The following is a 23,969-nucleotide window of genomic DNA, read 5'->3' as shown; positions in this document are numbered from 1 at the left end:
CGACGGCGTGCTCCTCTACCTGCACCGATCTGCGCAGCCAGGCAGCGCTCTTGACGCCGCGCAGATGTTCCCAGCGCCAGGTGCAAAGTGGCAAAGCCGCTCGGTGGGGGAATCGGCAACGGAAAATGGAAATATCGTGCTGAATGCACAATAAGAGTTTAATTATGAATAATATCATTGGCTCTTTGTTCTCACAATGCTTTCGCTTGCCTTCGGGAAGTTGTTTTTGGCTACCTGCTGTCCGTCAAATAAACTTGGGGATAATTACACGGTAAAGTACAATGCTGTTATTTGCTCAGGTTGTCTTCATACTCTGATGGAGTTTCATGTCTCCGCAAAAGATTTGAAACAAAAAAAAGGCGTAGCCCGCTCTATACTTTGACTGTTAGCCACCTCCGAAAGCCAACAATCTAATCTGGCATGGAGTAGAATACAGATAGGCTACATGATGTTATGCTAGGCTTGCTTTTTGTTGCGATACCACCACAAAATGGCACCAAAGCTGGCAAATAGCAAAAGTGCGATGATAACCCTAGAACACAAAACATAACTCGCTGTGACATACGTTTAATCAAGCTAATGCATTAAAATGCCACTAGGTGGCAGCACCGCTCACCATTATTTGTGTGTCAATGTAAAAGTTTTATAATTACAGAGACATTGATGCTAGCTTCGTTCTATGTTAGCATTAAGCTAGCAGACCTTAAGACAAAATGAACGCGATTGCTCAAATAATCATTGAGGATTAATTCATTTTCCATTATTTGCTCGAGGAGGGAATTTTTTTGTTTTCAAAATCAGAGCAACTTGGAAATCATCCATCATCACTTGTGTTCGACTACAAAGGTCCCGCCCGGTGAGCGACACGTAAAAAGCACTCATCTCCGTGATCTATTTGATTTTGCGCCACATAGCAAAATGGTGAATAAAATAGCAACACTAGCATCCACGCCTAATAGTTTGCATTTTAAGGACATCTTGAGGTGTGGAGCAGATGATCTCTGCAGGCCTCACAATTCCCAAACACCAAGCCAGCTGGTCTGAGACAATCACAATACTTCACTGTTTGCCTGACCAGCAGCAGAACACAGGCTCTGTCGCTCCCCCGGGAGCCCATACAAGAGAGATGCATGTTAAAGCATGCATATCCCTCCCTCCCTCATGCCCCCACCATATTAATGAGCACAGCATGCTTCGCCATGAAACTGTCCAGCTGTCTTCAAACAGCCACAAAGACAAAGTGCTACAGCCTGTGAGAAGTGAATTCAATTGCGTACTAATGAATTTTCGAGGAATTATTTTGCCCCAAAAAAATTAACAGGGGGGGTGGGGTGGGGAGCTCACTTGCATAAATTTGAGTCATTATCCTAATGCTAACTTGAAATCCATGAAAAACCTCAGGCTTCACATCCTTCTTAAAGAGGATTTGACAGCGATAATGAACACCTTGGAGCGAGAAAGAGCATTAAGTGAAGCGCGGTTCATATTGCATCAGTTTTGACTCACAAGCCGCTGAAATGATCAGGAGAGTATTAACAAGACCGAGTAACAGCAAGTTCTGTACGTGCGCATAAGCTGCGTCTATTCCGAAACTAATGATTTACTTGTTAGAGTAATTATCGCTGTGAGACATGCTGGAACATCTGCATTGATTTAGAGTCTGGAAGGCCAGTGAGGGGGAGTGGGGGGGGGGGGGGATCGACAATCTGGATTTCTCACTTAAGAGAGCAAGACAATCTGTTGATGCTTATTTTGGTAATTAACCATAAATTGATGGGGAAAATGTGTACTCTGCATTTGAAATGGCTTTGACAACATCCATCACTCCATTTATTGAGAAAGCTTTTTAATATCCAAGTTAATGCGCTTCGACGTTACACGTACCAGCGTATAGTCTTTCTGTTTTGCAAAAATGCTGCTGTTCCTTTTATTTTAACTTTCAAGGTGAGCATGAAGCCAGAGCCAGGTAAACCCATTGTCCTTGTTCTGCTCCCTTTGCCTCTAATGAGGGCCTGTTGTTCAGGCAAGCCTGACCTCAATTCATAGCGGGCTGAATTAAGAAAATCTTTACCCTTCATAACTGGAGCTATGGATAAGGAATAGCGATTAATTATGGCAACGTCTACAAAGTACTGCAAGATGATGTGACCTTGGACTGATGAATGTATCTACTGTAGAATGCAGGTAACAAAGGCAATTCAATTTTGTCATTAAAAAAAAAATAAAAATGAAAAAGTAAAGAAACCTGAATTAGCTAAATGCTCATTTTCATTACCAGTGGATAATATAATTTATTTAAAAAAAAAGTAAAGACACCTGAATTAACTAAATGTTCATTTTTATTACCAGTGGGTAATATATATATATTTTTTCATACAACGTGATCTTGACATAATGCTGCATCTATCTCTTTTCGCTTGACTTATTTATTAAGAGAGCCATCAGTGTGAAATAGAATCCCGTGCACACTTTGGTGGAGGGGCGAGGGGTGGGGGGATTACATGCCAAACCTGATGTTGTGTGATGTCACAGAGTGACACTGGTCAATTAAACACCTCCCACTAGTGGTTAGCATCACTCAAAAGGCTCATTAACCTTCCTGACCAAACAGCAGTCACCATGCGCCGTCAAAGTGGCCGAGCCCCGCATGGGCAGCGCGGGTCAACACCCACACAAGTGACACGGAAGTCAATTGTTAGAAAGTCGTCTGTCTGGGCACTTTGTTTAGTTACACGTGCTTAAGCTAATAGCCAAGGTGACGCTTATTTTCATGCATATTTTTTGTCCATAAATGAGCCAAGGTTATTATTTGCAGGCTTCAAATCAAGCACAAGCGCAGCTCTATAAATCATAAGCGCGCTATTGAAGCCGAATGGCAACAAATAACATATCCCCGATGCGTTACATTTGGATTTTTTGAATCAATGATGCATATATTTAGCGTGGAGCGACGGCGTCTGAAGCGGAATGAGAGCAGCCCAAGCGCCTTTGTGCGTCTTGCTTTTCAGACCACTCGTCTTAATCTATGGAGTTGATCGTCTCCCGGTTCGCTTAGGATTTAAGAAGAGAAAAAAAAAGTCTACAAATATTGGACGCAATCAGCAACTCAACACGCATTTGCAATGTGAAGACACAAAAACAAATGTATAAGAAAGGAGCGAAATAGGAAGAGGAAAAAGGGGATCGGAGCCGTGCCCATTTTTGGGGGTGTAAAATATGGAGAAGTGTGGATCATCGGGGGAGCAGTTCTGCCTGGGGGAACAGATGAAGGGAGGACACTGTGCCAAAATCTCTCCACTGGAGGGGGGGGGGCGCTGGTGGAGGAGCTCTACGGGAGAACGAGTGTGCGCCTCGCCTCGCCTCGCATGCCGCTTTCCTCAATCGCAGTCTCGCACGCCTGCGTTGACACGTCTCAGGCCGTGTGCAGCGAGAGGGAAATTGTTGCTGACAGGCCCTTGCAAACTTCACAGCCATTTAGAAAGACTTACTCCCACACTTTTGTCACAGGCGTTTATTGCCGCAGATACACCGAACCAAAATTTGTTCGCAACTTGGCATCCTCTTTTCACCAAGTTGGGCCTCGGGACCATTCGTCATTTTTCGGCCCCGGCGCGCATTCAAATGCGAGTCAAATGATCACAACACTAAATAAATAAATAAATAAATAAATAAATAAATAAATAAATAAATGTCCGATCAAAGTGTGAGAACTCCAAAAAAAAAAAATTACCTCAACATCTGTGACCAGCCAGTGCCTCCAGTGAGCCATAGTTGATGAAATGTGACTTGGAGCGTCAGGATCAACCATCATCAGAAGGTACTTCTCACCCTGCGAACAACAAAAGCGCCGTTTTATCATCATCATGCGTTGGGCAAGTTACTTCCAAAAAGTAATATAGTTCAGATTAAACGTTACTTTCATTTAAAATGAATACGTTTTTTGATGAGAGAATAATACCAATGTGATTTCCCGATTTACTCTTGGGCTGACTTTACACTTGTCACATCAGTTTTGGTTACTCAACAAATTGGCGCCTTAGTTTCGGTGACTGGTATCGGCTGCCGTCGTTAGTATCCGATACGTAGAAATTCGTATTGGTACTTGCTCAATCCTTAGTTACACTTTTTTTCTTTGTCAACACCGACACCCTCGACCCAAAAAATAATTTAAAAAAAAGGCCGCGGAAGATATGTTTTTCAGGGTGACACTCCAAATTGTTCCACTTTTGAGGCATTCCGTTTTAGAGGTTGCGCCGTCTTCCCAAACTTGGCATCGCTCAGTTTGGCAACCAAACTATTCCGCCAATTCCAAATCTGATAAAGCCAAATCCTTGTCGTTCGAATGATCACAGTTAACTTCCTGCCACTTCCCAACTATCTTAATACCCCTCAATCTGTCATTGGATAAAGTGAGAAAAGCAGCATCTCAACTGACACTTGATCACACTTATTGGACGCTGATTTGGCGGCCTAATTGCCGGAACATTTTCATTCTGTCTGTCCCTAAAAGTTACAGACTTATGCGAACAGATTGAATTATTGCAAGAGCACATTTGTCATCTCTGGTCCTACGCCCAAAAGCTGCCAGACCATATGATAGTTTTTTTTTTTTTTTTTTAATAAAATGTTCACTTCCTCTAGGAAACCGATATATTAATCGCGGCTGCTTCTCTCAATGATGCTCTGGAAAAAAAGAAATGATCTGTTTGTGTCAACAAGAAGTTAAATTCCCCGTTTGTTGTGTTCCATGGAGGCATTCTCAGAATTAATCCAAATCCAATGTAGTAGCCTATGCTCAAATAGCAGTGAAGCATTTTTTTTCCCCGAGATGCTCATTTTGAGACGGATTCTCTGCCTACCTGACAAGCGGTAATAAGCGTAAACAACTAAGCCTAATAATAGGATAATACCGTAGTCTCAACGATAGCGCCTGCAGGTAACATGCAGACAGACGGGCAACAATGGAGCCTCCTCCACAGCCTGTCAAAAGTGACTCCATATGAGTGACCCCCCCGGGCGGCTTACCAACCATGACCTGTTGCCTTCTCACCAGTTCTGTAATCCTCATTTGTACACGTTCGCTACCAGGCAAAGTGATAATGGACTTATTTTTTTGGAAGTCTGATGTGTTCATAACACACACTTTGAATTAAACATGACTCCCGGTCACAATTATCATTCAAAGAAATGCCCATGTATAGCACAGTTGATGAACATTCATCATGGATGGAGACAAGGTGTTTCTTCAAGCTAAATTTAGAACACTTGCAATTGTTTTGACAACTAATTCCTGATGCTTTCTGGCCACGTTAGGCTGTTGAATTTCTACCTGTTAGAATTTCGCCCGGTCCATCTGGCACGGGCAGCGTAAGTATAAGAGAGGATCCCTCCGTGCTTGCTCTTCACACATTGTGGCATGTACCCTTCTCTCTCTTACACGAGGACATTTTTTTTTTTCCTCTCCATCTGTCAAAATCCACATTAATTGCGCACTGATATGTGTGAAAGACTCCAGGGAAAAACAGATGCATGCTTTGCCATCTGAAATAATATAACAGGGCTCAAACCAACTCAACGTTGTCTCCAAATATGTTTGAGCCAGAGAGGTGGGTACTGTACGAGCAAGGGCAGACTTTAAAAAATAAATAAGAATACGTCATGGAACTCCATTTGCTGTCACTATTGTTACTCATAACAAATCAACATTGTAAAGGCACACGTATTCTATTTCTGGCATTCCAAAAGTATGCGTATGAGGTCAACTGAGGACTAAATTGCCCGTAATGTGAATGTTAGTTTGTTTATATGGTACAACTGGCCGCCAACCAGACCAGGGTGTGTATCGCGCCCCTCGCCCTTGTCAAGCATAATTGGCGACAACCGACCTGGGAACACAATGATGCAACTTGGGGGACCACCACATAAAGTTACATAAATAAAATAAACAATTTCAGCTAAAACATATCCCGTAAGAGCCAAGGTTTGCCTAAGAACGTGAAGGATATGCTTCCGCATATAGAAGAAGCTCGCATGGTGAAAAAAAAATGAGGATTTGTGCGTATGAGCAAATAAAGCATATTAATCACCTCCGGGATGCACCATTATCCCGTTATCAAGCTTAAATTCTCCACTCTAAATCACTTAAAAATATCCCTATGAGGCACTTTTGAGAGCTCCAAGGTGTGAAACTGACTCAGAAATACAGTGGAACCTTTATTCAAGTGGAACCAATGGTTGACTTTCAACTTCTTCCAATTGAAATGTATTTCACATTTCAATGCAAATTATAATTAAAATGATTCAAAATGTTTCCATCATCCACCTTAGGATCCATCACACGAGTATAGCATAAAGAGAACAACTAATGTATAACAAACACTCATCTCAAATCATCTCTCCCCATTGAAACCAATGTCAATGCCGTTAATCCGTTCTGACCACGACGTATGGCTCATCTTCCGCGTGGCGGTTTGAACTCTCTCGAATTTCTTTTGTGGCTTTTGACTGAAGGTTGCACCGTATTCTACTCGATGATCAATATGTTCTTGGTTTTGCAGCCTTTATTGCTACACCGTAATGACCCGACGCCACTAATAACTACAAAAAAAGAACAAAGCGCAAAGTATCTCCGGATGTAAACCCCTCGCTTACCTTTGAGTGAACTCTGCTGGGGATGAGAATCAGAGAGTTGTCTAATCGCTACCCTCATAGAACGGCCTCTGCTATCGAGCCCGGTTCTGCCAACTGATGACACCGCGAAGAGCAATAGCGAGGCAGCGAGACGAGGAGAGGGATGGAGGAAGCCCCTCTGCGAGTTTACAAGTTCACGCTTTATCCCCGACCCGACAGCAAACAGTGTCGTCCGTGTAGCTGCCTATTAATACACCCGTTGCTTCATCCTCCCTCCTCGTCGACATCGGACCCAGCGGCGTTTCGTTTAATGGTTAACCGTACGCACACCGCTCGACCCGGAGCTCGGCAACCAAATCCCAGTTTAAGACTCAAAAACATTTGAACTTGTTTGGTAATTAACAGGTATCTGTGTTGTGATTAAGACACAGCCAAGGCTTAACGAGCATCTGATGCAGCTTAGGGCGAGGCTGAAAAATCCATCTCTTCGTACAGGGAAAAAAAAAAAAAAAATCGACGTAAAAACGGTATTTCATATGATGTATCTCGAAATTCGTACTACGTTAGCATCTCAAGGCGCCGCTCTCGATCTGCCGTCTGATTTTGGAGACGGTAGCAAGAGCAGAGGTCACAAGATGGAGTTAATCCTGGTGGTTCTGGTCAAACGGGTCAAACAGGCAGCGGTAATTGAATCCCGATCAAAAAAATGTGGCCTGAGAGGCAAAAGATGAAACGGAAATGGAAGAGGTCACTCAGTCACCTTACGGGTGAGACGCGCCTCGTTTTCATTAAGAACGCTTTTGTACTTGGCTTGAAATTGAAGCAATGGCATTTCTCTGCCGCAAAAGATCATGCTAATTGATCATCGCTTTTACTAAATGATTGTCAATATGGGATCCAATCCTCTTAAACCCGAGTATTGACACAACTCGTACGCAACAAGAACAAACATCAGCATGTTCCTTAAGTGCCTCGTGCGGCACGGCTTGCTCGCTACCTACAAACCTGGCTATTTTTAAACTCAGCCTGCCTCCTACACAGGAGCGGAGTGTGAAGTGGCTTATAAATCCACACTTTGGAAGAGCCACATGGTCAAGGGAAAGCCACGTGTTGACATAAAAGCTATAACGTGGGGCCCAAAACAACAGAGCTAATAGACTCCCTCGCGCTATATTAGCCGAGCGTAGCGGTGAATTCGGAGGAGGCGGCGGTTCAAGAGGAATCACGAATCATTCAATCACTCATACTCGCAACGCATTGACATTGTCGGAAAAAAAATAAATCAATTATATCACTGTGGATCTAAAGTTGAGTATCGGACTACTTTGATCAATTCCGTCTGTTTGTGCATTCTGAGTAGCGCTGGCATAGCTAACGTTAAGATGCCTCACAGTGTGATTGAAGCTTTTTTAGGGAGGGAGGGGAATTAGTATAAGGCCTCGGGAACAATTTCTGCATTTCTCTCAACACTGACGACTTCTTTCACCACAGCCGTGCTCATGTTAAGCTTATTAGTCACCCTGGATGCCATCTTGCTAGCTGTGGCTTCCGCCACTTTCCGGTGGATGCGTTACACACCTACTCACTGCCGCGAAAGCGAATCCCCTGCAAATACCTTGCACGCGCTCCAGCACGGTAAACGCCGCTAACAGGTACTCAAGTGGCAACGCACGGGAATGTGAATTTCATATCCCGCCATGCTAAATGAGGCCGACATATTTTTTGACATGTATTGGTAGTTATGCTGATCAGGACGCAGTACATTCAAACAGGGAAAATTATAATGTTTTGGACTCATGTCCGTAATTACGCTGTCAAGCAAGCAGCATGTTATGAAGTCAAAGTGTGCTGTTCCATCAACATCTATTTATTTTTATTTTTTTTCAAAAGCAACAATGACTTTAGAAAGAAAGTTGTCATACAAACTTATTAATGTTAGAAAACTTACATACGGCGTTTTCTCTGTGGAGTTTTACTGTGTGTTTCAGTTTCCTCACAAATTCCCCAAAATGTGCCTGTTAGATTAATTTAAGACTTTTCGCTTGGCTATATTTGCCCAATGTCAGCTGGAATGAGATCCAGCTCACCTGCAACCTGAATGACGAGTGGTACATGGGCTCCCTCAAGTGGTCTGTGAAAGAATCAGTTCGGTTGTATTTAACTTTTAGGGTCAGCAGTTTTTAACATTTACGAACTGTTTGTTTTTAATACCTATATTTAGGTTATAATTTTTACGTGCAACACATTTTAACAATACAATTATTTTCTATAATATATTTTCTTTATTGTATTTGTTCCCAACTGCTGATATTTATACAAGATGAATTAAGTGAAATTCTGAGTTCATTAAAGCTATTTTGGACTCATATCAGGTATAAGTTGAACTGTGCCATAATTTCGACCTGACTATCAGTCGGAATTTTGCTGCGAGTTGAGTTCCGCGTCCTCTTGACACCCATTTGTGTTTGGCCCTCGGAGTGGTTCAAGGCGTCAGGGGCTGTTCACAGGCACTGTGTGTTTCACCAGCCAAGATGGCTTCCACATTTTTTCTATCATGATTAATTATGGTTGCTGATGGTAGTACAGTGAGAAAGTGTAAATTATTCCCACATTTGCTAGTGCCCTCCGCGCAGTCACTGTTGTGTAGGAAGATGCTATTGACGCCATCCATGGATGCCGACCAAAAGGCATCTACATGGGGTGGCAAACTCGAGTGATTATTAGGACGGGAAGGAGGGGGGGGGGGCATCTTGTGTCAGCTGAACAGAGTCCAGACTGCCAGTTGACAGGGCCGGAGTTTCCAGTATGGAAGAGTCTCGTTTCAGTGGGCGAAGCTGGGTGTTGGGGAGACGTTCGGACTGCTTGGAAGCTTGAAAGAGAATCTTTCAAACAGACAAGCACCGTCTGTGTTCCAGTGTCATCAGCCCACCCGTCTGACAATCAGGGCCATGTCATCACTTGGGCTCTGAGTAATTCAGGGAACACTCTTAGCGGACGCTGCAAACAGACGGCAGTGGGACCCTTGATTGAACAAATTCACATAAAAAAAAAAAAAAAAGTTGGAGATCAAACTCATCACCTGTTGCCATTTATACACCAATAGAATAATAAATCATGGCATCCTGCAAGTTGTCCATTCATACGCTGACAATTATTTTTTTTAAAGCTTGTGAATAACACAAATAGAAAACCCTCAGGAATGAAATAATATATCTAACAAATATTCTTTGAAGTCCCCCAATATGTCTTGTATAAATGCATAGTGCATGCCGGACTGACGAGCTTTAGTGTTAAACTCCCCCCAAAATATATATTTAAAAAAACATCTGACAAATCATTTTGTGCGTGTTGTTCCATTTAGTCCCGTCACAGAGGACATTACGGAGAATGGCATTTATAATCACAATGCAGAAAGTGTTATCAGAGGAGGTACAGGTTTATGGTTCAAGGGCTCGTCCATTCACGGAGAACAAGCTCAGCCTTTCCGCTTGACACGCTGATAAAAACGGCACAAATAAAACCTCCATCTTTGCCTCTCCCCAAGGGAATAATATATCACCCGTTTGAATGTGGCACATATTGAATCATTTCCAGCGACGATGATTCATTTGAATAAATCAGCCTCTTATTTTGCCAACTTGAACTGATACCGAAATAAGAAAAAAAATAAATGTAATGTGGTTAGATCTAAGGAGGGACAGGTGTTGGGAGTGTTCTATAGTAGTGGTGGTAATCCTAATCCCCTTTCAAGCAACAATTAATGACTACAGCAATAATCTTGGCATATCCGTATGTCGTCGCAATTCCTTTTTGACTGTCAAGCACAACCTGCCTTTCTCGCATCCGACAAAATACGTTGCTGCAGGCAGACAGGATTTTATCCTGGATTTGCATAAATGTACAGCAATAATTCAAGAAATAACCCAAACGGAGATCGTTGTGACCCAATATGTTTTTTTTATCCTACCAGTCTGAGGTCTTCCTTGGTATATGGATTTGAGCAATCTATCAAATAGTTGTAAATGCCTGGATATGTGACTGGCGGAAAAGTCGCCTTGTTAGAGGACCAAACGCTTGCTGTCCCCCCAGCTCCTGCTACACTTGAGCTGGTGGCGTTCTTACTTGGTTTCCACAGCGGATTATATATATATATTTTTTTCAACTTTTCAATGTATGTCTTGCAGCTTTCTTGGGCCAACTGGACGAAATGATCATTCACTCACTCACTCACTCACTCACTCACTCACTCACTCACTCACTCACTCACTCACTCACTCACTCACTCACTCACTCACTCACTCACTCACTCACTCACTCACTCACTCACTCACTCACTCACTCGCACTGCCTTGCCTTGCGCTGCCTTGCCTTGCGCTGCCTTGCCTTGCCTTGTACTTGCCTTGCCTTGTACTTGACTGGACTGGACTTGGACTGGACTTGGGCCGTAATTTGCCCAGGTTTGCACTATGAACTCACGCTATCAATAAGATCGACCATAAAAGCTTGTCGTGAAATATGGATCACGTGTATATTTAGTGATAAAAAAAAAAATCCAAACTTTCAATGCCTTTGACAAAAAACAAAAATCAAAGTACAGATGCGCAGGATCAGCCTATCGGCAAAGGTATACAATTTAAAAAAAAAAAAAAAAGCTGCATCTTGTGCAATGAAAGGGGTTATATGCACACTGAAGCAGATGTACACATTCTGACACACACACACACACGCTCGCGCGCGCGCACACACACAAATCCTGTTGAGCTGAGCTGAGCACAGATAGCCTCGCAGGCCTCCGAGGCACAATTAGGATTTCACGCAGGGAAGAAATCTACATTCCCGCACACATGAAAAAAGTCCTTTCTACCTCCCGACAACAATATCAACTTTTCACTTAAGGAAAAAAAAATGTAAAAAAAAAAACCTGCAGCACCACTCGAAAGGATTTGGACAACAAAATTAATGTGTAGTTGTTAAAGAAAAATATGACGGTTGAGGAAAATCCAGTCCTAAGCCACCCAGTTCCAATCAATTTCTTCTATTGGCTGCGACATGAAAAGAAGCCAGCACGTCTGGTTTGCTCCAAGTGCTCGTTCGTCCGTGTGCAAAAACATTCCATATATGGAAAGAGACACAAGTTGAAATTGGTGACATTTGATGGGCTGTGCTAAAAAACTTAGCATATTCTAAACTAATGTTAGCCATAAAAAAGTGAACTCAAAACAAATTCAGATGAATTAATAACTGTACTTGGCGTGAACTATTGTCACAATTTAATGGAGCGCCATCATGCGCACTTTAACACAGACAGACACGAGGCTAAATACCATGTCAGACCTTCAGCCACAATGAACGTCTCCGCATGTAAACTTCACTTCACCCCATGCGACACATCATCCCCGAGGGCAAATAAGGACTCGAGCTGCATTTGAATTTGACCGGGACCTTTGAGCTGCTTGCTCGCTGAAATTGCACATAACGGAAAACTTATTGCAAACGTCACTGCGGATATGCAAATTTGCATCACTGCGAAAGAAAAGGTTAACGGCATCATCTCGAGTATCCCCCCCCCCACAAAAAAAAAAACTAATCTCCAGCAATGTCATCCAGCGACAATATGTCGTCGCTTGTTATCGATAGCTCTCCTGACATTCCCTGAAAGAAAGCAAAAGCTTTGCATCCTGCAAACACCTACTCTGTGAGCTTTGGTTTCAGCTCCAAAACCTCCACACCACAGTGTGGGCAGTGCTGGCAGAGCCCAACCTGAGAACACTGACTGCGTGCAACAGTTGGACTAATGACTGGGAAAAAAAAAAAAATTTATATATACGTATTATCAAACTGAAATGGCCTCACAGCAGGCACAGCTCTGTGGAAGCATGTTGACTTGTGCCCACCTCCCCTCTTAGATGTCCACAATGCCTCAAAGGTCTTAGCGCCGTAAGGTGTGCTGAGCGTCTCCAGCTTCAGCCACTCCGGAAAAATATCACTTTAATATGTTAAGAAGATTAAGATGGATAAATGTCGAGATACACGTTTTGAAAAGCCACCTAAATCTCGAGTGTTTTGAACATGAGTCGGTCGAGGTGATCAACAAACAAGCCCACCGGAATTCAACGCGATTGGCTAGCGAGAATGGAAGCTTATTTGGAGATTTTGGCAATTCTAAGCTTCTTGAATCTAAAACCATCCCACCTTTTGCTTAATAATTCATAAACACCAACCTCGAGGACAACAAAAGCACGGTTAAACATCCCGGTCACAGTTCCGCTCGACAGCCGTCTTATCCTGTTTATGCTAATGCTATATAGTCCTCTTTGTGTAGGTCAACATTTGCCTTAATCTTCTGCTGCAAACATGTAAAACACCAAACAGGAGAAGCGGGAGGCTAAAAGTTTAAAGGTCTCCCAAATCAAATTGAATTTCTCTCATCGAGTCTTTCAAGGGAATTAAATCAGGTATTATGCTAAAATCAAGCTAGGTGGTTGTGTTTACACCGATTTGAGAGTGCTGCTCTACAAGACAATGAAGAATCAGAGCTGGAATGAATGATGTAAGTGGATTAGCAATTAATCCGCATATCATTTCCCCCCATCGACCGTTTAGATTAGATTAATCATAGCATCAATGGGCCTGATTGCTAGCATCACTTGTAATGTCAAATGCTAGCATGGCAATTATACAAAAACTAACTAAAAATGGGAGAACCCAAGTTGTGGGAATCACTTTCCCGTGGAAAACTTTCCCCATGGAAAAAAAAAAAAACATCTTATTTTATCTGCCAAACGTGTATTAACCTGTTTTTCCTGTACACTGGCTCAGAGTTAAGACAATAAGAGCACTGAAGAGATGAAGGGGAAGGCATTATGGAGCCTTAAGCATAATGAGCAGCCCCCAAGCTGTTCTTAGAGAAGGTGAATCAGAGGATTGGGACACGAGTGGAACTAAACCCTGTGCCGGACCACAAAACATTTTTGGGCAAAGTGCCACTAAGCCATGCATGTGTGTCTTCAAGTAAACTTCATGTGATCACGCCACTTCAGGATTACGTGCTTGTAAAAGAAAAAGAGGCTGTCAAGAGAAGAGCAGAAATAAATTAACCCAGTTTTAAGCATAAGCACCGCAGTAATCCTCCCTAAAAGTTTTGTCTACGTTTAGTTTTCAAAATCAGTATTTATGCGTAAACTATCAACAGCAAAGAGTTGAGATGAGGACTGAAATGTTTTTCAACGGAATTGACGAGGAAGTCAAATTCACCAGAAGTGAAATTTGATATGTATCTTGGCTCACATCGTAATGAAAGCAACGTCGTACCGTGACGGCTTCACGGAGCAGTCGACAAATGATTGCCTGGTAAATGTTACCTTTCTGTACTTCTTAAAAATAGAAATTTAATCTTGCATGTTTATCCTTCCAGTGCACGTTATGAGATTGAACTGAGCTTACCAAAAACGTATATGAATCCAAAGGTAACACTTCCTGTTTGACTGCTAAATATTAATCAGGGAGCGCGAGTTTGTATTTTATTTCCAATAAAGGCCCGCTGTCAAGGTCTTTGCTATCGACCTGTCAACTCTGTCGGCAAATTTCATGATTTCATTTTACCACGAGTGTCGCTTGTAGACTTGTCCCTGCTTTGTTTGCAAAAATGCCAGTTATTACCAATTGAAGAAAAAAAAAATCATCCAGCTAGTATGTTTAATGGACTATTAAAAATATTTCATTGACTTGTTACTATCATCTTCCTAACATTATATTTTCAATCAAGATGATAATCACAGAACCGCAAATGGAACCCTGCCTGGAAGCAAAAAGGCTCGTTATTGCTGTATGCACTGGTGGCTAAAAAGCGAAGCGTGGAGAGTGTCTGTTGCCAGAACGCACAAGTGCCAACAGTCTGCATTGTCCAGGGGAATCTGATTTTCCTTGATAAATTGCGCCACGCTGTTTGTGATTTAATCAAAATAAATAAAATATTAAATGGATCAGTAGAAAATATTCCAGTACTTGATACACTTGTTGAGCCTTGCCGTCATATGACTGTGGAAATATTAGCTGGCCTCGCTGAATGAAAGCCGTAGTCTTCTAAACTTTCAATCCATGTGTTTTGTTTTTTTTTTGTCAGGAATCCTGCATGGGTGGACGCGGAGGCTTTCCTGGGAATGACAGGGTCTGCGCGAGAGGAACCCCACCCTCGCGTCTCCGGCGTGCCAACACGGGGGGGAGAGTGGGCAGCACGGAGACGGCAGGCTGCTGCCGTGGGCACTGCCAGGCTTAAAGCTGCCCTGTCGTCATCAGAGGCTCGCAGAAAAGAACGCTGAGATTCACCAAAACAAAACACACACACACACACACAAATAAGAGGAGGGGGATCGTTGCATTTAAATCCTCTCTCAACGCCCCCGCGTGTTTCAGCAAAGCATAAAAATCATTCACAGAGAGCGAAAAGCAGCAAAGAAAGAGACAGAGGGAAAAGCACTATTAGAAGCTCAAGAGATCATCATATTGAGGCAGCGCTAATCACAGTCATGCTTTAAACCCTCGGTCCATCCATCCAAGTGTCTACCAAAAGAAAGACGACGTTTGAAAGCCTACTTGGCTTTGAGCCGGACCAAAACTCCGGTGTTGCCGTGACTAGAAAGTTCGAGGATGTTGATTTATGATCTTACGTTCGTTTGCGTTAGTGCCAAATGCAATCGGTCCCCGGTCGGGGCTAAGCTAGCTAGCGGAGGAAGCTCAGTGTCACAGAAGATACAAAGTAGTCCTTTTACCACAAAAAGCCTTGTTAAAATATGCTAGGAACGTACAAAGTCCAAAGCTACAACATGGAACCAGTAAGAACTTAAGAGAAGGCTCACAGTTTGTTTCGCTTAGCTACAAAAAACCCACAAAAAAGCGTGAAACCTTGATTCTGGCTGTAATGACTTTAGGTGCACATGAGATCCTCACAAGACAGTCTACGTCAAAAAATCCAAATCTTATTGCTCACGGTAATTATGGTCAGCTCCAAATGAATTTCAAAGCTTTGGATTTTGGCCATATTTAGAGGTGTGTTTATAGGCCGAGTGGACCATTGCACTCCATTACAATTACTCAGCAGGCCTGCCTGCCTGCCTGCCTGCCTGCCTGCCTCCCTTGGCGGCAATGGAGTGGGAGGACCAGTGGGTGGATTTGAGCCGAAGCGGCCGCTATTCTGTCCCGCTGCCACAAGGTTTGCGAGGCTGAGTGGCAGAGAATAGCGGTGGCGCGTTGACAGGAAGCGTGGTGGACTGGCACGGCAACAATACGAGCGACAATCGCAGTCCTTCAATTGCGCCAATTTGGTGGAGTGTCGGGGAAACGGAGGGAATAGCATTTCAAAGCCAATAAAGTTTGTATTGATTTATTTTCATGTGTAATGCGTTTTGCTGTCTGGTTAGAACAGCGAATCAGTCCAGGACCATAGATCAAACGGGGTTTGGGCAATAGATCATGTTCAAAGTGGACTGCTTAGCTGGTGAATCCACACAGGAGATCTTACATCCAACTGGATTTCAATTATATTTTTTTTCCACGTCATCTTCACAATTCCCGCTTTTTAAGGACCCAGAAAGAGTTGCCGGAGCACAGTTATGTGACTGGAACCTATTGCAGCTGACTTTTGGTGGAAGTGTGAGTTACTACCATTGAGAACTACCTACATCCAGCAATGAAACAGGAATTTTTAACTCATTCATTATTTGCTCCTGCATTTTAACAATCATTCTCCATAATAATGTTTGGACTCGGAGCTCGGCGGTGCACTATTCTTTCAAACAACAATGTGTGCTAGTTAAATTATTCAAGTCATTTTAACTATCTTCACTAGAGGCAAAAAAAAAAGAATGCATAGAAGACAAAGTGAAATAAATCACAGTACTGTTGTTCATTGCGGTGGCAACAATAAAGTGCTAGCACCACCCACTGGTGTTGGATTGCGACAGAAAGTCAACAAATATGATACATTAGTGCACTCTGGTGTTAAGAAAAAGATAATGCACACTTTGACTAGAAACATTAAATTGCCTTCATCATTTCACGTTTTCATGTTATCATCTAGACACCTGCTCTTACCTGCTAAAAATAATCAATACCTCTTGAACTTGTAAAGTTCTCTTTTTTGGATCAAGTTGGAAGAAATGACAAGATAATCTGCACGATTGTTCATCGTTACTCACTATAGATTTGACTCATGAAACAAACTCTTACCTCTACCGCTGCAGGGTACCGAATAATTGGAGCTTTCCACTTAGTGGTGAGCTTCTCTCTAAGTTTCTTGTCATCGTCTGGAACAACCATGCATCTATCAACGGTCAGCTCTGGGTAGATCACCTGGAGACCACCGCTTAAATAACCAGAAATAAATATGAATTTAGTGACAATTTAGAGCCCCATGCTTACTTAAATAAATCATCTGACAGTCAGCCATGACAGGTATAAGGACAATAAAGGAAAATGATGCAATTTGACAGTACAATCAAATCTACATCCTCCTGTAATGACTGTTTATTGACCGATCGAATTATTATTTTAAATGTCAGTGCTATTTTCTCGTACTTACAGGCAATAAAGCTCATTGTCGTCGACCAGGATAATTGCTGAGGCCTCCCTGAGGTGAGACCCCCACATGCAGCCAAATAAGAGCAGGAAAACAGGGAGCAACGCAGTCTGCAAAATAGATAGAATAAAAAAAGCAGTGCGCAGTTAAAGCAGAATTGACGCCAAACGGTTGTCGTATACTTTTGTTTGGCTGTGTCAGTGACAGTTAGCAGCAGCATGTTTATCAAGTCACTAATAACACTTTGGTTTGGGAGCTTCATGAAATCCGGAAACTAAAAACGTAAACAAAACGAGACTGGCCAGATAGACAAAATAACAGCAGGAATACGACAAGTAGAGATTTCAGCAGGCCGCAAATCTATGGAAGTTCGAATCTATCGATAATCGCGAGCTTTACTTGAATTGAAACTTTCCCCTAAATTTCCCGACCAATCTGGAACATATATTCATACCATTGCGTCGAAGTTGTCAGCGGAGCTTTCAGGATGCCAAACAGGTTTCAAATGTCAGCTGATTCGCGCCCGCCCACTAAGACGCTGATGACGCCACACTTAAAAGAAATAAGTAAATAATAATTACGTTTTTTTTTTTTTTTTTAGCACAGCAATGGCGCTCCACTGGGACCGGTGTTCAGGACGCTTTGTATATGATTTTTTTTTTTTTTTAAGAAACAAGTTTCAAGTGTCTTGTGGACTATAAATAAAAGACACACAAACTGCAATGGACGTTCCGTTTTTTTATGTAGTAAATTTATTTACATATTTTCAAGAACACATGCTACACAATTCCAGATTTCAATAAACAATATAAAGATTTTGAGAATCAAAGCCACCCGATGACTTCAAGAAAACGTCACCTAGGCTTAGAACACTGAGAAAACATTCAAGTTCTTTTTTTTAAGTTTCTTTTTTTTCTGAATTTCCAAACAAGGCCTCTTAAACTATGCAATAGTGATTGTGCAGCATGTACATATTTATATATTCCTGGTGCTGCTTAAGCTCCCTTTGGTTTGTGCTTTTCTGCAGCGGCAATATTAGCACCCAAACACAAAAAGGGCTCTAGAATAAATTGTATGATCTTTTTTTTTTTAACTTTACCTGACGTTGTCTACATATCTAATGATTTGAGTCATTTGAATAGAACCGTTTGCTACAAAGCAGTGCAAATTTGTAGTCTGAAATTTAAATATGCACAGTAGAAAACCTTTGTTGGATATGCACCATAGCGTATCGCTTGCATTTATTTACAATTTTTAATCGCAGTCTAATTTTGTGTGGTCTCACTATTTTTTTATTGAATAATTCTAGCTTCAATGGAATAAACTCATTTTAGATCCCTGCATTCATTAGATGACTAATGCTGCAAACGTATGATTTTTTTTTTTTTTAAACTTAGCCTCATCTTGGCCAGAATATTTTCTCTCTGTTGTGAGCATGAAACAAGATATGCAGAGTTCAAACTAAAGCACTCATATTGCACACAGATTGCTTGACATCCACATTCTGAAATATGAACATTGATACCCACAAAGGGACACTACTTTACATTCAATACCATACACTGACACTGTACATTAAGGCGTGAGGTGTCATTGATGTAAAACATCAGCAGAAATTGTTCTAAAAGCAATACGCAGAGGCGTTAAATGCATGGTCATAGATGAAACACACCACTGGGGGGAAAAAATATATCAATACTTATTATTCTGCTGACTAACTAACTATTCATTAACAATGTAGAGTGTTATTTTTTTTCTTTTATGCGAAACACAATGTATTTTTGTTGCTTTGAGAGAGGAGCTACATGCTTATCATTGTACAACAAGGGGGTGGAGAACCCTTTCCAATCAGAAGGATTTTCATTTTTTAATAAAATCCCTGGAATAAACTAATCATAAAATGTAGCATTATTACAGTACAAGCAGAAAATCGGTTTAGACACCAGTTTGTTTCGTATCCCTTTCCCATTTTAAGCTCTCGTTGGGACTCTGAATATTTCATCATAAAAATAAAATGTGTTTTATTGATTCTATTATGTGCTATGTTGTAACGCAAGTCTAATTGAAACATCTCTACTTTGCCGTAATACAACAATATGTCTTAGTAATGTAACTGGAGGCCAGCAGAATGAGTCATTGGGTCATTTGTCCGCAACAGTAAGTAGCTGCACATAAACCATTAGTCAAGCCTATACTCCGTCTCACGTATGAATCCATGATAGTGTGCTGTCCTGCTCAATGCCTGCAGCGCACAATATAAAGTGACTGCACATTACACAGTTTAACAACCAATGTACAATTTACAATCCTCCCTTGTCCACCCACAATCACATGACACAAGACACAACATGACAATATGAAACACTGTAGTGCAAGGTGTGACCAAAAATGAACAATACATCTTTGTTTTTCCAGAAATGGGTTTGTATCCCACTGGAATATTTTGAGCAGCAATTTTTTGATGATGTCATACTTAGTAATGTCTTGTCGTTCGAAAAAGCAGGTTCTCGTGTGTGGTGAGGAGTCCAAAAAGAGCTGGCTACCCAGCTAGAGCTAGCCTACCTCAGTTAGCTATTGGCTGACTGACCAATTATTAATGATCCCTTCATCAGATAATTGATTATTCCCCCCTTCCCTTGTGATGATAGATCTGATCCGATCTTTTTTCTTGCATTTGAAAGAAAACACGAAAAATTGGGGGGGGGTCCCTTGTGTCTCAGTTCAACGAATGCATTCGTGTAAACGACAGCCCTTGCGAGGCCACAGACAGGATCACGACACATAATAATCAATACTGAGCATTTCCAGACACACTCTTAGCTCTGCAAAGTGAATGAAAACATTCAAGAAAAGTAAGACAGGTGCCAATAGTGTCACATTTAGACACGATTCCAGTTAACATGGTCTTGTTGTTGAGGACAGACAGACAGACAGACAGACAGACAGACTGTTCTCACTGTGTGGTAGATTGTACAAACACTTAAGGACAAAGTGCTATATCTCTGAGACTTGGGTTGTGTGTTGATTTGCTGGTTGTTGCAGCTAATTAAGCAGCACTTGGTTATCAGTTCAGGTTAGATGAATTATCATACAGGTGAAAAGTTTGTATATATATATTCTCTTTTGAACTCTGGGGTCATTTGCAAGAATTTTTTTGTGTTTTTACGGGCACCTAGATTTTTTTTTTAAGAGCTTGAAAACTTTGAATATTTGAATGCAATCACCCCAGTTCCTTTGCATTTGCTCAGATGACAGCAGAAGAACCAGAAGAAGAAGAGTTTGAGTTGGGGGTTGAAGGAAGGTTCCAGAAAAGCCACTTGCGTTTACACTGCCGCCTCTGGTAAAGGTAGTCCTCCTTATCACGCTCCTTCCGAGCTCTTTGGTAGTGGTCGTCCTCTTTTAGGAACCACACTGGTGGCCAGCGGTGCTTCTCAAAGTAGTCTTGGTTATCTGCGTTAGAAACGAAGAATTACGATCGGATTCATTCCAATTCCAATCGACCCCAATTGAATGAGAATAAAAGTGAGCTACTTTTACAATCTAGTAGCTTCCACCTGCCAGATGAGTGTTCACTGTAAATGAGAGGTTGTTTTAGCTTCCTGCAGTTACCTGCAGACTTGGCCTTCATGTCTCTGGGGAACTTGCGGCAAACGCTGTTGTAGTTGGTGCAGATGTGGTGAAGGCACCAGCCAGTCAACTGCTGGGCACCGTGGAACTATGCAAAACATAAACAGACCAGTCACTGAGAATTCTAGCTCTGGTTTAGGAAGATTGGAGTATCCACCCTACCTGGGCCATGTCCAGATACACCAAAACCTCTCCATCAATGTCAGCCCCCATCATTGCTGCCTCCGTCAGCACCGTTACCGTGTAGAGTTCTGCGAGGAATGTTAAATTCCGTAAACGGCTCAAGCCAATGTCAATTCAGATGTGGATCATTGACTTCACGCGGCAGTAACGACATTCCGTACGGAAATGTTTTACCTGTAAGTGCAACCAAGTGGGGGAGGCAGAGACGGTTGGCAAGAACGATAAGCTCCATCGCATCCAGGTCAGTGCGAGAACAGAAGCGACCCGTGTAAAGATACTCCAGCACGGCCCTCATGCAGCTTCGAGTGGTGTTGGGAAACAGCACCTTGAGTAAGAATCATTCAGAGCTTTTATCTTTTGCGACACATTTATTTTCTACCAGCTGAACCGCAGAAGCCGGAGTAATTCCATTACGACACATTTGCAAGCCTCTAATTCAATTACACTTTGTACACAGACCACACAGCTAAGTGGTGAAATTTGCCGCAGTACTCAATTTGACAGTAATGACATTCACGGCGTGGCGTTTAATGAGTACAAATTATGAGCATAGTCGAATTAATGTTCATTTGCACGTGTTTTTTTTTTCTTTTACCTCTTTTGTGCAACTCTCCACAAAAGGTCCGCCAAACATAGCCGCCATCCAGTCACAACTTGAGATGAGCAGAGGCTTGTGGGCCATTATGGTTCCATCGTCTAACTTGAAGATTACGTCTGTGCACACCAATTTGGCATTTTACTTAGATCACGAAACGTAAATTGGGTAACACCAGAAAAATGGCAACTTGTCTTATCTTGCCAAAGCTAGGTTGTATTTTTTAATCGAAAATCAGCTCCTCAAATTTCCAGCAAAACCAGATGACAACAACCAACCTTACGTATTTATTCTTACTTTAAGTTTGGCGATAATGTGATTAGAAAAGTGTTTTTGTGTTCGTTGGCTTGGCCTTGGCAAGATAATAGAACACGTTTGTATCTACCAGAGAAGGTTCCTTTAGCCAAGCACTCTTTGACTCGGTTTGTTCGGCGTACATGGAAGGCTTTGGTGATTTCTTGGTTCATGAAGGCTTCGTTGTTGAGTATATTTGCCACCATCATGCGCAGATCAAACACCTCCAGCAGCTCGGCGATGTGCGCAATGTGCATGAGCTCCTTCTCGTTCTCGTCCAGCTGGCCCGTGTACAGGTAGCGGAGCACGGCTCGAAAGGGTCCGAGCTGCATGGACTGGTCCATGTGTACCACGGTCATGGGCCTGGGGCTGTACGTTATGGGGTCGTCCACCAGCTCCTCCTGGATGCTGACGAAGGCTCGGCTCCACGAGGAAAGCAAGCGGCCCCGACGGCCTCCTTCCGAGTCCTTCAGAGTTCCGTCACTGGTGCAGGCTCTCAGGTTGGCCCTGTCGCCTTCGTCGTTGCTCTCGCACACGTCGAAGCTGGCGGCGCGCATCAGCAGCTCTCGGCCCGAAAGCGGACCGCGGCTGGGCCGTTCGCTCTCCTCGTTTTGCGTTTCCATTATAAAGAGGTCGTAGAACTTTGAGGAGGATGTGGATAAGTATATCTTGTGCGCAAAGATCTTCTGGCGCTCCTGAAGCACCAGGATGACATCGGCGCAGTGCGGGTCCTCGAGAAGACCCACCGGGTGCTCTTCTGTGGTCGTCGGGGGCGGCGGCACGGTGATTATAGGCGGCGGGGGTTTGGGCGGCAGGAACGGCGCCTGGAGGAGCGGCCGCTGCACATTTCGGAGATGAGACTTCCAAAATTGCAGGTGGCGGCGCGAGATAAGCGCAGCTCGGATAGCGTTGTCAAAGACGTCCTTGACTCCAAATTGAGCAACAACGCTGGTTTCGTAATACGGCACTCCCAACTCTTTGGCCACCTCTCGGCCTCTCTCTGGGGGAAGTATCTCATTTGATTTAATGGGTCTGAAAAAGAAAATTCAAATGACGTCATTCAATTATATGTATAATCAAATGGGAAAATATATGTAATATAAATATATATTTTTATATATTTATAGATATATACGTATATATATTTATACATATATATTAAATATATATATATATTTTTTCATGTATATATATATATTTTTCCAATTTGATGATGCCATGAGCTCTTATTGCTTCAATATCCATGACTGGCTATCAATTATTTCTCAGTCATTTTGTTCTTCAGTCACTATCCATCAGTCACCATAATCCTTATCCCAAGTCTTAAATAGTGTTTTCCTCTGACCTCGCCAAAGGCCTCCGCGCCCTGTTCACTGCCTCCAGATCTGCGTAGCGTAGGTCCAACTGACAGCCCACCAGGATGACGGGCGCCCGGGGACAAAAGTGCTTAATCTCGGGGTACCACATGGTCTTCACGTGATACAAAGAGTTCGGGTTGGCAATGGAGAAGCACAGTACCACCACATCGGACCTGAATCAAAACAAATGCATGATTCAAAACAAAGCAACTTGCATAAATTGCTCATGGGCACATTTCATTTATCTTCACTCACCTGCCATAGGCAAAACGTCTGTCCTTGTGGTGGTCCCCGAAAGTATCCCAGAGACGCAGGGACACGCTGACATCATCAACCACATCTCTGGAGCGCTCCAAAACCTTGAAAAAAGATGCAAGTGAATCATTTTCTAATCAAGGGTGAGCAACACAGACCGAATCATGCTATGAGTTAGCACCCTCACCTCCTGGCATACTCTGTACTGGTCTATAGCCCAGACGGTGGGCACGTGTGTCGCCAACAACTGGTATTGCGTGAGCGTGGCGTTGCAGGCCCTGGCGCAGATAAGGCGGGTCTTCCCAACGGCATTGTCTCCGACCACCACACATTTGATGGTTTCAACGTTAGGCCTCTCATAGTCCATATCAGAATCTGTCAAATGCGAGCTGAAAGACCCAAGCAGAATGTTCAATTGAAGGCCAATCGATGGCGCGAGGAGACAACAACGTGA

General features: G+C 42.7%; 2 protein-coding genes across 4 annotated transcripts in view; both read right to left on the bottom strand.

The window, feature by feature from the left end:
• The window catches only part of LOC125994384 (phosphatidylethanolamine-binding protein 4), a 32,760-nt gene extending 14,942 nt beyond the window's left edge, over nt 1–17,818 (bottom strand). The window contains exons 1-4 of the mRNA XM_049763704.2: nt 17,658–17,818; nt 17,207–17,313; nt 16,855–16,990; nt 3,731–3,829 (exon numbers count right to left, since the gene is read on the bottom strand). Of these exons, the coding sequence (XP_049619661.1) occupies nt 3,731–3,829; nt 16,855–16,990; nt 17,207–17,313; nt 17,658–17,660 (345 nt within the window). The 5' untranslated portion in view covers nt 17,661–17,818. The remainder of the gene's footprint in view (nt 1–3,730; nt 3,830–16,854; nt 16,991–17,206; nt 17,314–17,657) is intronic.
• A 495-nt stretch (nt 17,819–18,313) lies between these two features.
• The window catches only part of LOC125994376 (rho-related BTB domain-containing protein 2-like), a 28,718-nt gene continuing 23,062 nt past the window's right edge, over nt 18,314–23,969 (bottom strand). For all 3 annotated transcript variants that reach the window (XM_049763691.2, XM_049763693.2, XM_049763692.2), the window contains exons 3-11: nt 23,703–23,904; nt 23,516–23,619; nt 23,248–23,433; nt 21,994–22,934; nt 21,609–21,727; nt 21,188–21,338; nt 20,993–21,081; nt 20,813–20,918; nt 18,314–20,653 (exon numbers count right to left, since the gene is read on the bottom strand). In XM_049763691.2, coding sequence (XP_049619648.1) covers nt 20,448–20,653; nt 20,813–20,918; nt 20,993–21,081; nt 21,188–21,338; nt 21,609–21,727; nt 21,994–22,934; nt 23,248–23,433; nt 23,516–23,619; nt 23,703–23,904 — 2,104 coding nt within the window. In that variant the 3' untranslated portion in view covers nt 18,314–20,447. The remainder of the gene's footprint in view (nt 20,654–20,812; nt 20,919–20,992; nt 21,082–21,187; nt 21,339–21,608; nt 21,728–21,993; nt 22,935–23,247; nt 23,434–23,515; nt 23,620–23,702; nt 23,905–23,969) is intronic.

The sequence above is a fragment of the Syngnathus scovelli genome, chromosome 3, assembly GCF_024217435.2.
Source record: "Syngnathus scovelli strain Florida chromosome 3, RoL_Ssco_1.2, whole genome shotgun sequence".
NCBI classification, from domain to species: Eukaryota; Metazoa; Chordata; class Actinopteri; order Syngnathiformes; family Syngnathidae; genus Syngnathus; species Syngnathus scovelli.
Note: the sequence above shows the minus strand (reverse complement) of the source record. Positions and strands in the feature narration are given on the sequence as shown.